The 15,760-nt window shown below is 50.8% G+C and overlaps 1 protein-coding gene across 1 annotated transcript; it reads left to right on the top strand.

Moving 5' to 3' along the window:
* The first annotated feature begins 1,007 nt into the window (after nucleotides 1-1,007).
* LOC122546838 (multidrug and toxin extrusion protein 1-like) lies at nucleotides 1,008-15,138 on the top strand. Its single transcript, XM_043685468.1, has 6 exons — nucleotides 1,008-1,067; nucleotides 3,002-3,150; nucleotides 9,644-9,686; nucleotides 11,377-11,421; nucleotides 12,120-12,217; nucleotides 14,966-15,138. The coding sequence occupies exons 1-6, from the start codon at nucleotides 1,041-1,043 to the stop codon at nucleotides 15,093-15,095; spliced, it is 492 nt and encodes a 163-aa protein (XP_043541403.1). The 5' UTR covers nucleotides 1,008-1,040; the 3' UTR covers nucleotides 15,096-15,138.
* Nucleotides 15,139-15,760: the final 622 nt, after the last annotated feature.

Raw genomic sequence — 15,760 nt, 5'->3', positions numbered from 1 at the left:
TGACGATTCAGCGAATGGGTGGTGGTGAAGGTTTGGTGAATGTGAGGGGGTGACAATTCGGTGAAGGGGACGGGGTGATGGTTCGGTGAAGGGGTAGGGGTGATGGCTTGGTGAATGTGAGAGGGTGACGGTTTGGTGAATGTGAGTGGGTGACGGTGCGGTGAAGGGGTGGGGGTGATGGTTCTGTGATGGGGAGGGGGTGAAGGTTCAGTGTAGGAAGAGGGTGACGGTTCATTGAATGGAGTGGGTGACAGTTCGGTGAAGGGGATGGCGTGACGGTTCGGTGAAGAGGCAGAGTGCCTGTTTGATATTGGCCCATGTGTATCGTGCTATGGCTGCAACAATCTTGGCTCGAATGCCAGCTGCTGAGTTTCAGTGGGGTTACTTTTCCATTGATGACAGGGCTCACTGAGGCTAGAGGATCCCTATCTTCTGTTACCTCTTTTTGGATCTCCCAGCTGAATTGATGTTGGTTTTGTTTAAATAGATCCTGTCGCAGGTGATGATTTACAGCCTGAACTTTATCAGCTCCGCGTTCAGTGGACACCTCGGCAAATATGAATTGGGTGCTGTGTCACTCGCAACATCGGTGGGTACTTTACATTAATTGGGACAATGAACACATGGGGATAAACCAGTTCAACAAGAGTACTTGGAAAACTAGTTTCCTGAGAGAGGTCTCTGCTGTTCGGATTTGGGTCCAAAGCCACTTTATCTGGAATTGCACTAATCAAGGACATCGCCGTATTGGGGTTTCGACATGTTTGGGGCTCAGTTGGCCTGAAGTGAAATCCTTCCATCAAGGAGTGGCTCAAGACTCACAATGGCTTGTTCAAGGGCGGGCACTGACTGCTCAGACATCGACAACCTACCGAGAATGGGTGGGGAGGTGGGTGGACCGATTGCTGTGATCACTTTTAATGCTTTGTTTCTCTTCTCATTGTTCTCCCCCGCATTCTCCCCCCCCACCCCACCCCACCCCACCCAACTTCCCAAAGGTGATCAGCGTGACTGGTGTGGCTGTGGGCACGGGTCTGTCAATGGCATGTGACACTCTGATATCACAGGTAAACCTCTCTCGTCAGGAGTCGCCTGGACAGTACACGCAGTAAACAGTCAGCCACTGTTACCCACAAACCAATAACCTCTGACCAGGAGCTGGGGATAGGCTCCGTGTTGCTTTGAAAGATAAGGGTTTAGCAAGTAAACAAAACCAGTAGAGTGGGGATACTGTCTTTTGGGGTGGGGGACAAACGGATATGTGGCTGTGAATTCTTTCCCTTGTACAGAGGCTCCTTCCTGAACAGCGGGGGCTCTCAGCTGTCAGGGCCAGTCACTGGAGTCAATCTAAGAAACGGGTGCCATTTGGTAAACAGAGAAAACCTTTCATTAAAGGGGTTCCTTCAGGCCCAAGTTGACCTGTTGTAGTCTAGGGTATCCCCCTCTCTGACCTAACGAGATGAGCCTTGTTGAGTGAGCAGTATAATGTTTAATGGTTTGCTGGTACATGATGTGGAGGTGTCAGGGTTGGACAAGGTCAGAAGTCACACGACACCAGGTTATAGCCCAACAGGTTTATTTCTCATCAGGTGACAAAGGGGCAGTGCTCTGAAAGCTTGTGATTTTAAATAAACCTGTTGGACTATAACCTGGTGCTGTGTGACCTCTGACCTTGTACACCACTTGAATACTGCTGAGAAATTACACATTTTGTCAAAACTGTTCCTGTTACAGTCACCAGGACAATGCACAAGGAATACCAAGTCATAGGGAAAACTAACATTTATCTCATATTACAGGAGAGTGCTGGTTGGTTAGTAAGTGAACTCAGTCCAGTAGACTCTATGGCATTGTCTCTACCACACAGAATTGGCTTGCCAACCAATTAGAACCCTACTCTCGTTTAGTCTAAATGTTGTTTTTTCCTTTTAAGTTGGCATTCTTGTGAATTGTCGAGATGAGAACAGCATGAGAAGTTTCAACAAATCTGTATCTTTTTTAAATCAATTCTCAACATGAGGTTTATTGCATTACTGTAACTACTTACAGATTGCAAACGTGTGACTTACATTAGGCCTACAGAGACGGTCAGGAGCACATTGACCCCAGGTCTGTTTCACACAGGCCCCTTCATTATTCTGACCACAATCTCGTGACACCATTGCAGTAGGGAGTGCCCATGGCTCCCAGGCTATTAATGTGGAACATCCTGCATCCTGGAACTGTTGAGATTGAAAGGCCCGCTTTGTCCCAAGCTGCCCATATACACTTGAACCTTAATGCTCTCCCTTCATTTCAGTGAGAGAGTGACACAATCACGTGACTCTAGATCACAAATCCCAGCGACCTGTGTTTTTGGCTGTTAATACAAACTGCTTGGGCAGTTATTATATGGTAGAATCTTTCCGGAACTTTCTATCCCTGAGGGCCATGATTGAGTGGCATGGTGGCTCAGTGGTTAGCACTGCTGCCTCACAGCACCAGGGATGTGGGTTGAATTCCAACCACAGGCTTATGGGTCTGTGTGGAGTTTGCACGTTCTCCCCATGTCTGTGTGGGTTTCCTCTGGTTGCTCTGGTTTCCTCCCACAGTCCAAAGATGTGCGGGTTAGTTGGACTGGCTGTGGCAAATTGCCCCTCGTGTCCAGGCATGAGCAGGCTAGGTGGATTCACCATGCGAAATGCAGGATTACAGGGATTGGGTCTGGCTGGGATGCTCTTCAGAGGGTCAGTGTGGACTCAATGGGTCAAATGGCCTGCTTCCACACTGTAGGGATTCCACAAATCTATGATGCTCAGCGGATGAATATATTCAGGACTGAGAGAGACCGAATTTTGGGGTCTATGGAATAGGAAGCATGCGGGAAGGTGAGGTTGAGGTAGAGGGTCAGCCAAGAACGTGGAACAGGCTCAAGGGACCAAATGGCGTCCTGCTGCTCTTATTTCGAGTGAATGCTTTCCAATTTGTGTCACTGAGCAGGACAATTTGAATCTCATTTCAGACTTATGGCAGCAAGAAACTGAAGCAGATTGGGGTTATTCTCCAGAGAGGTATCCTTATTCTCATCATCTTCTGCTGCCCCTGCTGGGCTCTCTTCATCAACACGGAAAAAATCCTGTTGGCTACCAAACAGCACCCCGAGGTGGCCAGGTCAGGTGCCTTACTCAGTTCTAAAATAAGAGTTATTGCTAAAGGTGTTTCCATTTAAGGAGTGAAACAGTGATTAAGTTACGTTGAGGGTCACTGGGGATCCTTCACTGTTCTATGAATGGTGTCTATGGTCTGTGGGTGGTGTCCAGTGTCTGTGGGTGATGTCCAGTGTCTGTGGGTGGTGTCCGGGGTCTGTGGGTGGTGTCCATGGTCGGTCAGTGGTGTCTATGGTCTGTGGATGGTTTCTCTGGTCAGTGGGTGGTGTCCATGGTCAGTGGGTGGTGTCCAGGGTCTGTGGGTGGTGTCCAGGGTCTGTCGGTGGTGTATTGGTCGGTCGGTGGTGTCTATGGTCTGTGGGTGGTGTCTATGGTCTGTGGGTGGTGTCTAGCATCAATGGGTGATGTCCAGGGTCTGTGTGTGGTGTCCAGGGTCTGTGGGTGGTGTCCAGGGTCTGTGGGTGATGTCCATGGTCAGTGGGTGGTGTTCATGGTCAGTGGGTGGTGTCCATGGTCTGTGTGCGGTGTCCAGGGTCTGTCGGGGGTGTCCATGGTCTGTGGGGGGTGTCCATGGTCTGTGGGTGGCGTCCAGGGTCTGTGGGTGGTGTCTATGGACGGTCGGTGGTGTCCAGGGTCTGTGGGTGGTGTCCATGGTCTGTGGGTGGTGTCCAGGTATTGTGGGTTTCGTCCGTGGTCAGTGGGTGGTGCCAGGATCTGTGGGTGTTGTCCAGGGGTTGGTGGGTGGTGACCATGGTCGGTGGTTGGTGTCCAGGGTCTGTGGATGGCATCCAGAGTCAGTGGGTGATATCTATGGTCTGTGGGTGGTGTCTATGGTCTGTGGGTGGTGTCCATGGTTGGTCGGTGGTGTCTATGGTCTGTGGGTGGTGTCTATGGTCTGTGGGTGGTGTCTATGGTCTGTGGGTGGTGTCCAGTGTCAATGGGTGATGTCCAGGGTCTGTGGGTGGTGTCCATGGTCTGTGGGTGGTGTCCATGGTCAGTGGGTTGTGTCCAGGGTCTGTGGGTGGCATCCAGGGACTGTGGGTGGCATCCAGGGACTGTGGGGTGGTGTCTATGGTCTGTGGGTGGTGTCTATGGTCTGTGAGTGGTGTCCATGGTTGGTCGGTGGTGTCTATGGTCTGTGGGTGGTGTCCAGTGTCAATGGGTGATGTCCAGGGTATGTGGGTGGTGTCCATGGTCAGTGGGTTGTGTCCAGGGTCTGTGGGTGGCATCCAGGGACTGTGGGTGGTGTCTATGGTCTGTGGGTGGTGTCTATGGTCTGTGGGTGGTGTCCATGGTCAGTCGGTGGTGTCTATGGTCGGTGACTGGTGGCCATGGTCTGTGGGTGGTGTCCATGGTCTGTGGGTGGCATCCAGGATCTGTGGGTGGTTTCTATGGTCTGTGGGTTTCGTCCATGGTCATTGGGTGGTGTCCATGGTCTGTGGATGGTGTCCATGGTCTGTGGGTTTCGTCCGTGGTCGGTCGGTGATGTCCAGGGTCTGTGGGTGGTGTCCAGGGTCTGTGGGTGGTGTCCAGGGTCTCTGGGTGGTGTCCATGGTCGGTCGGTGGTGTCTATGGTCTGTGGGTGGTTTCTATGGTCAGTGGGTGGTATCCAGTGTCAATGGGTGATGTCCAGGGTATGTGTGTGGTGTCCAGGGTCTGTGGGTGGTGTCCATGGTCGGTCGGTGGTGTCCATGGGCGGTCGGTGGTGTCCATGGTCTGTGGGTGGTGTCCAGATTCTGTGGGTGGTGACCTTGGTCGGTCGGTGGTGTCTATGGTCTGTGGGTGGTGTCTAGGTTCTGTGGGTGGCATCAAGGGTCTGTGGGTGGTTTCTATGGTCTGTAGGTTTCGTCCATGGTCAGTGGGTGGTGTCCAGTGTCTGTGGGTGGGGTCCATGGTCTGTGGGTGGTGTCCATGGTCTCTGGTTGGTGTCCATGGTCAGTGGGAGGTGTCCAGTGTCCGTGGATGGTGTCCATGGTCGGTGGGTCATGTCCATGGTCAGTGGGTGATGTCCAGGTTCTATGGGCGGTGTCCCGTGTCTGTGGGTGGTGTCCATGGTCGGTGGGTGATGTCCATGGTCGGTGGGTGGTGTCCATGGTCGATGGGTGGTGTACATGGTCTGTGGGTGGTGTCCATGGTCGATGGGTGGTGTACATGGCCTGTGGTTGGTGTCCAGGGTCTGTGAGTGGTGTCCAGGGTCTGTGGGCAGTGTCCAGGGTCTGTGGGCGGTGTCCAGGGTCTGTGGGCGGTGTCCAGGGTCTGTGGGCGGTGTCCATGGTCTCTGGTTAGTGTCCAGTGTCTGTGGGTGGTGTCCATGGTCAGTGGGTGGTGTCCATGGCGTGTGGTTGGTTGCCAGGGTCTGTGGGCGGTGTCCAAGGTCTGTGGGCAGTGTCCAGGGTCTATGGGCGGTGTCCATGGTCTGTGGGTGGTATCTATGGTCTGTGAGTGGTGTCCAGGGTCTGTGGGTAGTGTCCAGTGTCTGTGGGTGATGTCCAGGGTCAGTGGGTGGTGTCCATGGTCTGTGGGTGGTGTCCATGGTCGGTGGGTGCTGTCTAGGGTCTGTGGGTGATGTCCATGGTTTGTGGGTAGTGTCCATGGTCTCTGGTTGGTCTCCGTGGTCAGTGGTTGGTCTCCTGTGTCTGTGGGTGGTGTCCAGGGTCAGTGGGTGGTGTCTATGGTCGGTGGGTGGGTGTCCAGGGTCTGTGGGCGCTGTCCAGGGTCTGTGGGCGCTGTCCAGGGTCTGTGGGTGGTGTCTATGGTCAGTGGGTGGTGCCCAGGGACTGTAGGTGGTGTCCATGGTCTGTGGTTGGTGTCCATGGTCTGTGGTTAGTGTCCATGGTCTGTGAGTGGTGTCCATGGTCTGTGAGTGGTGTCTATGGTCTGTGAGTGGTGTCTGTGGTCTGTGAGTGGTGTCCAGGGTCTGTGGGTCATATCCATGTTCTATGGGCGGTGTCCCGTGTCTGTGGGTGGTGTCCATGGTCGGTGGGTGGTGTCCATGGTCGGTGGGTGGTGTCCATGGTCGATGGGTGGTGTACATGGTTTGTGGGTGGTGTCCATGGTCGATGGGTGGTGTACATGGCCTGTGGTTGGTGTCCAGGGTCTGTGAGTGGTGTCCAGGGTCTGTGGGCAGTGTCCAGGGTCTGTGGGCGGTGTCCAGGGTCTGTGGGCGGTGTCCATGGTCTCTGGTTGGTGTCCAGTGTCTGTGGGTGGTGTCCATGGTCGGTGGGTGGTGTCCATGGCGTGTGGTTGGTTGCCAGGGTCTGTGGGTGGTGTCCAAGGTCTGTGGGCGGTGTCCATGGTCTGTGGGCGGTGTCCATGGTCTGTGGGTGGTGTCCATGGTCTGTGGGTGGTGTCCATGTTCTGTGGGTGGTGCCCATGGTCGGTGGGTGGTGTCCATGGTCTGTGGGTGGTGTCCATGGTCTGTGGGTGGTGTCCATGGTCTGTGGGTAGTGTTCATGGTCTGTGGGTGGTGTCCATGGTCTGTGGGTAGTGTCCAGTGTCTGTAGGTGGTGTCCAGAGTCTGTGGTTGGTGTCCATGGTCTGTGGTTGGTGTCCATGGTCTGTGGGTGGTGTCCATGATCGGTGGGTGGTGTCCATGGTCTGTGAGTGGTGTCCAGTGTCTGTGGATGGTGTCCAGTGTCTGTGGGTGGTGTTCAGTGTCTGTGTGTGGTGTCCATGGTCTGTGGGTGCAGTGTCTGTGTGTGGTGTCCAGGGTCTGTGTGTGGTGTCCATGGTCAGTGGGTGGTATCCATGGTCAGTGGGTGGTGTTGATGGTCTGTGGGTGGTGTCCAGTGTCTGTGGGTGGTGTCCATGGTCTGTGGGTGGTGTCCATGGTCTGTGGGTAGTGTCCAGTGTCTGTGGGTGGTGTCCAGGGTCTGTGTGTGGTGTTCAGGGTCTGTGGGTGGTGTCCATGATCTGTGGGTAGTGTCCAGTGTCTGTGGGTGGTGTCCATGATCGGTGGGTAGTGTACATGGTCTGTGGGTGGTGTCCATGGTCTGTGGGTGGTGTCCATGGTCGGTGTGTGGTGTCCATGGTCTATGGGTGTTGTCCAATGTCTGTGGGTGGTGTCCAGTGTCTGTGGGCGGTGTCCAGTGTCTGTGGGCGGTGTCCAGTGTCTGTGGGTGGTGTCCATGGTCAGCGGGTGGTATCCATGGGTCTGTGGGCGGTGTCCATGGTTGGTGGGCGGTGTCCAGTGTCTGTGGGTGGTGTCCATGGTCTGTGGGTGGTGTCCAGGGTCAGTGGGTGGTGTCCATGGTTGGTGGGTGGTGTCCAGTGTCAGTGGATGGTGTCCAGTGTCTGTGAGTGGTGTCCATGGTCTGTGGGTGGTGTCCATGGTCTGTGGGCGGTGTCCAGTGTCTGTGGGTGGTGTCCATGGTCGGTGGGCGGTGTCCATGGTCTGTGGGCGGTGACCAGTGTCTGTGGGTGGTATCCATGGTCGGTGGGTGGTGTCCAGTGTCTGTTGGTGGTGTCCATGGTCTGTGGCCGGTGTCCAGTGTCTGTGGGTGGTGTCCATGGTCTGTGGGCGGTGTCCAGTGTCTGTGGGTGGTGTCCATGGTCTGTGGGCGGTGTCCAGTATCTGTGGGTGGTGTCCATGGTCTGTGGGCGGTGTCCAGTGTCTGTGGGTGGTGTCCATGGTCTGTGGGTGGTGTCCAGGGTCAGTGGGTCTCTCGGTGGTGTCCTTCACACTTTGTGGTGACTTTAGCAAAGGAAGGAAATCACACACTGACTGCACATGGTGCCTGAAGACCTGAAAGGCTGAATGGCCTGTTCCTATGCTAGCTGATCTCTGGTGTGTATCACAGGCAGGTTCATGAGTTGTGATTCATTTTGATTGCACTTGCATTGCTTAGTATTTTCTGGTTGCTGCTTCATCAAATGTCCCTGAAAGGGACCATTGGAGGCGATCAATGTTGGTCGGTCTTTTTAAATTCACTGTATGAACATACAGCCTCTGGGTCGAATTGGAGCTCCTATCTTGATAGCACAGGACTTCCATAGCCTGTTACTGACTCAGGTTTTAATGCAGGAGATAGTGAGGTCTGCAGATGCTGGAGATCAGAGTTGAGAGTATGTTGCTGGAAAAGCACAGCAGGTCAGGCAGCATCTGAGGGGCAGGAAAATCGATGTTTTGGGCAAAAGCCCTTCATCAGGAAATGAAGCCCTGACGAAGGGCAAATGCCCGAAATGTCGATTTCCCTGATATCGGACGCTGCCTGACCTGCTGTGCTTTTCCAGCAACACACTGTCAACTCAGGTTTTATTGCCCTCTTCAAACGAGTTGAGGGACAGTGACTTTCACCTCCACGTGTCTGCTGACCAAGGGGTTGGATGCCCACAGGTAATGTTAGTGGATTAGAAATCTGGAGATCCATTGGGGTGTGGGTTCAAATCCCAGTGTGGAGTCATTGGAGTTTGAGTTTGGTTAATAAGATCTGGATTGTAAAGCCAGTTCTAGTAATGGTGACCATGAACCTCTTGTGGATTGTCAGAGAAAATTCTGGTCCACCAATGTCCCTTCAGGAAGGTAATCTGCTGTCTTTACATGGTTTGGCCTACATGTGACTCCAGACCCACAACAATGTTGTTGGCTCTTAGAAACACAGGAAAATGGGAGGAGTAGGCCGTTCGACCTTGCTCAGCCATTCCATAAGATCGTGGCTGATCATCCAATCCAGTACCCACTTTCTCCCCATTCCTTTTAGCTCTAAGAATGATATCTAACTCCGTATTGAAGTCAGAACTCTCAACTGTCCTCTGAAATGGCTAAGCATGCCACTCAGTTCAAGGGCAATTAGCATCAGATGATAGAGCTGGCCTTTGCCAACATCTTGTGGAAGGAAACATAAATAAAATGATGAGGTGCTCCACTCTCAGTGGGTACTGGGTCCTCACCAGAACCACTCAGGTGACAGAAAAGCCTGAGGCCCATTTTCAGATAGGCCTCAGGCTGGTGGGCCTAGTAATCAGGCCTCAATGGATCTCCTTCCCATCAGCCCTTTCAGAAGGACCTATCAGGTCCTCTCCACATGCAGCTTTCCCTAAAGCTAATGTACATTGACAAAGAATAAGGTGTGTTTTGATGGGTTTCATGAAATATTAAATGCAACCAAAAAGAGCAGTGAATTACATTTGTCTCCAATCTATTATTTTGGGACACAAACAATATTGAGCTTTACCCTTTTGATTTTCCGAGAGAGGAAATTCAGGAAGTTTCCAATTGACCTTGGCCGGAGTTGGGGTGGGGTGGGGATGGGGTTGGGGGGGCGCAGGTACATAGTGAGGTTGCAATGAACATGAACTTTTTGTTGGTTTTGACAAGCGTGCTGGAGTGGCAACTTGAAAATCTCAGGGACCGTGTGGTTTTGTAGCTGAATTGACCTGCGCCACAATTTCTTGAGCTGTTTGTGGGACACTGTTCGAGGTTTTCTGCAAATTCAGGGGTGTCCTAGGGCGCATTAACTCTCTGCTGTTGTGGACTGATGTGGAAACCTCTCTTCCAGGTTATGCGGGCTTTATGTGAAGATATTTATCCCTGCTCTTCCTGTGAGTATGAACTCCACCATGTAGCATTACAGGGTACATCCTCCTCCTTGTGAGTTATTGTGGTTGTTGAATTCGGTGACGGGTGCTATTGTCAATGAGCACTGAACCACTCCTTCCTCAACACAGCTTACATCCCCTAGCCACTGAGTTCAGGTTTGATATTGGGACAAATCAAGGTGTTGTGTTCAGGGTGACAGTGCTCAGTGAAGAGTATGAGATGGATGTTTGCTAATATCTCCTGTCTTCTCCCAGTAGATTTCACCTGGGTTTGCTCAGGCTATGTGCTTTGACAGATTGAAAGGCCGTGCTCATTTCCTCTGTCCAGTGCCGGTGCTCACCAGCAGATGGCAGTGACGTGCTGTGCAATGCCAATGTCCAATCAAAGGCATTTGCCTTCTAATTTGTGAAAAAAAGTCCCAGAATGTCCTGAAGGGTTTCCCGTTGAATCATTTGCATTCACCACCTATGTGTTACCATTTTTAAGGGACAATGTGGCAAAAGGGGCCATTCAGATCATCATATTTATACTAGCTTTTTGAAAGAGCTATGCAATGCGCACCATACCCGCGCCCCCCCCATACCCGCGCCCCCCCCCCGCCCCGCTCTTTCCCCATTATCCTGAAATGTTCTCCCTTTCAATTTAGAAATTATCATTAAATCTGCTTCTGATGGTCTTACAGGCTGAATGAAAGTTCTCCTCATGCATCTCTGCATCCTTTGTTCCTAACCTTGAAATCTCTGGTTACCAATAAATGAATCCCTACATTGTGGAAGATCAATAAACACTGTCCTATAAATAACAACATGCTGGATGGTTGATAAAAGTTTGAAGGCAGTTGTTGACCAGGAAGCTGAGGCCTTTTCATTCTTTTTGCAGATTGAGAGGCAGGGCCTTTAATGTCTAGCTCACTGTGAATTGGGTTTGGTATCCATGACAGTGCAGCACTCCCTCGGTACCAAAGCATCCACCTGGCACTGGGACTCTCAGTATAACTTTGAGACATTGAGCTGAAATGCCCATCACACGCACAGGGTGGTCAAATGTAGAGTGGGGATTAAAGAGAGAAAAAGGGGGATGAAAGGGGAGGGAGGGAGAGGGCTTATTTTCCATCACTCCACATTCTCTTACTTGCTTTTCTTTTCTTCCATCGGACTGCTTCTCCTCACTTGTCTTAGCTTTCAAATCCTCCTTTACTCACTCTCCCTCTCTCTCTTCCCCCCTTGTGTTACGTCTCACATATTTACGAGACATGTTCATGATATCATCACTTTATACCTGAGGGTGTGACAATCTCATACTCCATCTTACCCTGTGATCACATGAAGCATGATATGCCGTTAGATGCACACTCCTCTCTTGTAACCTATTGACTGAAGTGCCTGAGAATATGATATCTGTATATAATACCCAGATGTAATAAACATCTGTTAGATTCTTCAATAGCACAACATTCGCTCCCAGTTCCTTATGTTATAAGGAACAACACAAATACTGCCTGTGTTGGAAACTAGAAGCAAAAATCGCATCACATCTTTCTCTTCCTCTATTCTACTGTCTACCACACTCTGTTCCTCTCTATATAATTTCCCTCTTTGTTATATTCTCTCATGTTCTCCCACCCTGGTGTGTGTTGTGGGTGACGTTTTGACTCCATGTATGTTCACCACTCTCTCTTTCCTGCCCCCACAGGCTGTTTTCCTATACCAGCTCCAAGTGCGATACTTACAGAATCAGGTACTAACCCAGAGTTTGGGAAATCATGGGATATTGCGAATTTTAGCAGTAGCTATTTATTCTTTTGGTGTTTGTCGGTGCATTTTAAAATAGAAATATGAATTACGAGTGAATCAACTGGGGAAACAGGTTAGGGTGAAATGAGTGAAATCTCTTGCTATTACACAATTGTGCACACTTCCTTTCCCTTTGTTGCTCCCCCCGCCTCCCATCTCTCTCACTCTCATCTCCTCCTCTCTTTTTCTCATCAGTCTAATCCTCTCTTTCTTTTCCCACTCCTTAATCCCTCGTCTGGTCCCCCTTCCTCTCCCCTGTTCTGTCCCACACACTCTCACTCTCCTTTCCCTCCCTTATCTCTCTCTTTTTCCCTCCCTTATCCTTCTCTCTCACCTGCTCTCCGTCACTCCCCTTCTCTCGCTTTCCGTCACCTTTCTCTCTCAAACTCCTCACTGTCAAACTCCTCTCCTCTCTCCATTTTATTCGTTTTCTCTCTCTCTCTCTCTTTCTCTCTTTCGCCGTCCCATCCTCTCCCACAATGAGAAACAGAGGTATCACTGTCAGGGAGAGACAGCAGTGACTCAGTCTTGTCAGCTAGAGGGTTTGTCATTGCAGGTACCCGAGTGTGTTGGAGACTGTTGTAGATCCTTGTTATACTCCACTGAAAGCTGACAGTCCTTTGTCTGATGCCCCTTCTGCAGGGTATAACTATGCCACAGGTATTCACTGGACTGGTGGCTAACGTTCTGAGTGCCCTGGTAAACTATATTTTCCTGATCGTGTTGAAACTTGGAGTGGCGTGAGTACTGCTTGCTTTTTCCAAGGAGGGGCACTCATTGCTGGTATTCGTGTATTCTCACAGCCCAGATCATGCCAGGTCCTTCGGCCCACCCAACATAATCCTATCTGGAATATACCGTTCAGTAATGTGATCCCAATAACTATCCCCGTATTCCCGGCACCCGTCTTTGGAGTAAAGCAATTGCTTTTGGAAATAAAAACAGAAGATGCAGGGTACACTCAGCAGGATGGGTAGCATCTGTTAACAGAGTTAATGTTTTAGATCATTAACTGTCCACCAGTTACCATCCAACTTGACCTTTGGACACTGAACTTTAACCCAAATTGAGCTTGCTCACTCTGATTGGATATATTCCTGGTTGCCCATCATGTGTGCCGCCCAGTGTCCCACTGGGAAATAAACGCAACCATTGAAACCTGATTGGATGAACCAAAAACCCTTCTTTATTCCGTTCCAATGTATTCCGTAACAAGGGTGGCTCGGTGGCTCAGTGGTTAGCACTGCTGCCTCACGGCGCCAGGGACCTGGGTTCGATCCCAGCCTCAGGCAACTGTCTGTGTGGAGTTTATACATTCTTCCTGCGTCTGCGTGGGTTTCCTCCCACAATCCAAAGATGTGCAGGTTAGGTGAATTGGCCAAGCTAAATTGCCCACATTGTTAGGTGCATTAGTCAGGGGTAAATATAAGGTAGGGGAATTGGTCTGGGTGGGTTACTCTTCGGAGGTTCAGTGTGGACTTGTTAGGCCAAAGAGCCTGTTTCTATACTGTAGGGAATCTAATCAAATCTATTAAAGAAACAGCAGCATCCAAAGACAATGAGTAAGATGACAACTATTCCAGGTCAAGTCACCATAATCCCAGAGAACTAAAGGGCCGCGCTCTCATTAGAGATAGAGAGATCGACAGGTGGTGGTTTAACCTGAGGGTCACCATGCCTCAGGCAAGGGGAGAGGTTGAGCAGGAGAGTTCTTCATAGTAACCTCAGCCAGTGTGCATCAAAATCCTGGAACTCCCTCCCTAAGGACACTGTTCTAGAAGGCAGCTCACCACCACCTTCTCAAGGGGAACTAGGAACCTGCAGTAAATGCTGGCCCAGCGAACGCCCATGAGAGAATAAAAGATCATCCAGTCAAATTGACCCCACAGCTGTACTAACACCTGACAAGACCAGAGCCCAGAGGAGCGCAAAGAGGCTGTCCCAACATTCAACAAAGTCAGAGCTGATCTGATAATCCTCAATTCCCGGCCTTGTTCCTCCTTAATCCTTGATTGGCTAACTGATTAAAATTCCCTCGACCCCAGCCTTGAATGTACTTAGTGACCCAGCCTTGTCAAGCTCCTCTGAATTATTTCCGTGTGGCTGTACCCTGGAGGTGAATCCTCGATTTCTGGGAACTCCAGGCCAACATGATAGAGTTGACAGCTCTGACATGTTTGGGGCTGAGGGCCTGTCTCTGATTCAGCTATTTACAGTATAGCACTTTGCTGGAACAGCTGTTAGCTCACAGTACTTCAGTGGCAGACACTGTTTGCTTTGGAAACAGTGGGCTTTGGTGGGCGGCACGGTGGCACAGCAGTTAGCACTGCTGCCTCACAGCGCCAGAGACCCGGGTTCAATTACCGCCTCAGGCAACCGACTGTGTGGAGATTGCACGTTCTCCCCGTGTCTGCGTGGGTTTCCTCCGGGTGCTCCGGTTTCCTCCCACAGTCCAAAGATGTGCAGGTCAGGTGAATTGGCCATGCTAAATTGCCCGTAGTGTTAGGTAAGGGGTAAATGTAGGGGTATGGGTAGGTTGCGCTTCGGTGGGTCGGTGTGTACTTGTTGGGCCGAAGGGCCTGTTTCCACACTGTAAGTAATCTAACCAAATCTAATCTAAAGATATAGTTTGTTTGCAAATCACGGGGAGGGACTGGAGTGAGCCACTGGAAATCGGTGAGTCGTCAAGCTGACCCCAATCCATCACCCTCCCCATTCCATTCCCCCCAAGTGCTGTGACCCCACCCCCAACACTGCCATTCGCTTCTGCCCCTGGATGACCAGCCTCTGGATGAAAATGCCTTAGATCCAAAGCTGCTCACAATGGAGTGCTTCCTGGGGTCAACACCTACTGCCCTAGAGAGGGCACTGCCAGGACAAAGCTGCCAGAGCGGCAGCAATGTTATAGAGTCATAAAGCTGTACAGCACAGAAACAGACCCTTCGCTCCAACCCGTCCATACTGACCAGATATCCAAAACTAATCTAGTCCCAACTGCCAGCACCCGGCCCATATCCCTCCAAACCCTTCCTATTCATATATCCATCCAGTTGCCTTTTAAATGTTGCAATTGTACCAGCCTCCACCACATCCTCTGGCAGCTCATTCCATATGCACGCGCCACCCTCAATGTGAAAAGGTTGCCCCTTTGATCCCTTTTATATCTTTCCCCTCTCACCCTAAACCTATGCCCTCTAGTTCTGGACACCCCCACCAGGGAAAACAGCCCCAGCCTGTTCAGCCTCTCCCTGTAGCTCAAACCCTCCAACCCTGGCAACATCCTTGTAAATCTTTTCTGAACCCTTTCAAGCTTCACAACATCCTTCCGATAGGAAGGAGACCAGAATTGTATGCAATATTCCAAAACTGGGTGGTAGACTGAATGTGTGAGTGACACGGTGCATGGTCACAGTTGAAATGGACAGGCGCTGGTTGGGAGCTTTGTGTGAGGATGCGGTGATGTTTATACCCTTGCTTTTCTGTTTCAGAGGGTCTGCGTGGGCCAACGTGATCTCGCAGTACAGCCAGAACATCATCCTCTTTACTTACATTCGGTGCAGGAAACTGCACCTCCCAACCTGGGGAGGTAATGCGAGTCCTTCTGACCAGCACCTTTAAGCTGGTGGAGTTTAAGAGGGGATTTGATAGAGATGTTGTAGGATGGGGCAATGGGACTTAGGGTCCCTTGTCCATTTGTAAAGGAAATCACCAAATTAATCCAGCAATTAAAACATTAAATTCAAAACAGAATCCAAGCAGTTTGAGAATTTGAAATTTTCCACAAGATAGTATTGCAGACCATATGATGTCAGAACAGAAGCAGGCCATTCAGCCCATCGAGTGTGCTCCACCATTCAATGAGATCGTGGCTGATCTGATAACCTCAACATCATGTTCCTGCCCTTTCCCCATAAGCCTCGATCCCCTTCCTGATTAAAAATCTATACAACCCAACTTTGACAGTCCTGTGTGGTAAAGATTTCCACAGAATCATCAGCTCCTCCTCCCCCCCCCCTCCACCCCCCCAAGGGATTAAATTTCTCCTCATCTCTATCATAAAGGGGTGACCCTGTGTGAGGGGTGGGTGAGGAACAGCGTTACTAACCTCGCACTTGTGAAGTTATTTTGCACTGAACTAGAGCTCTTGAAAAAGGTGGATATCTGGATCACTCAAGAATTGATTTTCCCATCAGGTTTACCGATGAACAATGGCAGCCTATTCCAATAACTCCACAACCAAAGGTCGGACAGCTGGAGTGAGATACACACACACACACACACAC

Source organism: Chiloscyllium plagiosum, unplaced genomic scaffold (genome assembly GCF_004010195.1).
Source record: "Chiloscyllium plagiosum isolate BGI_BamShark_2017 unplaced genomic scaffold, ASM401019v2 scaf_3793, whole genome shotgun sequence".
NCBI lineage: Eukaryota > Metazoa > Chordata > Chondrichthyes > Orectolobiformes > Hemiscylliidae > Chiloscyllium > Chiloscyllium plagiosum.
The sequence above is the reverse complement of the archived record's forward strand: the minus strand, read 5'-3'. Positions and strand labels throughout refer to the sequence as shown.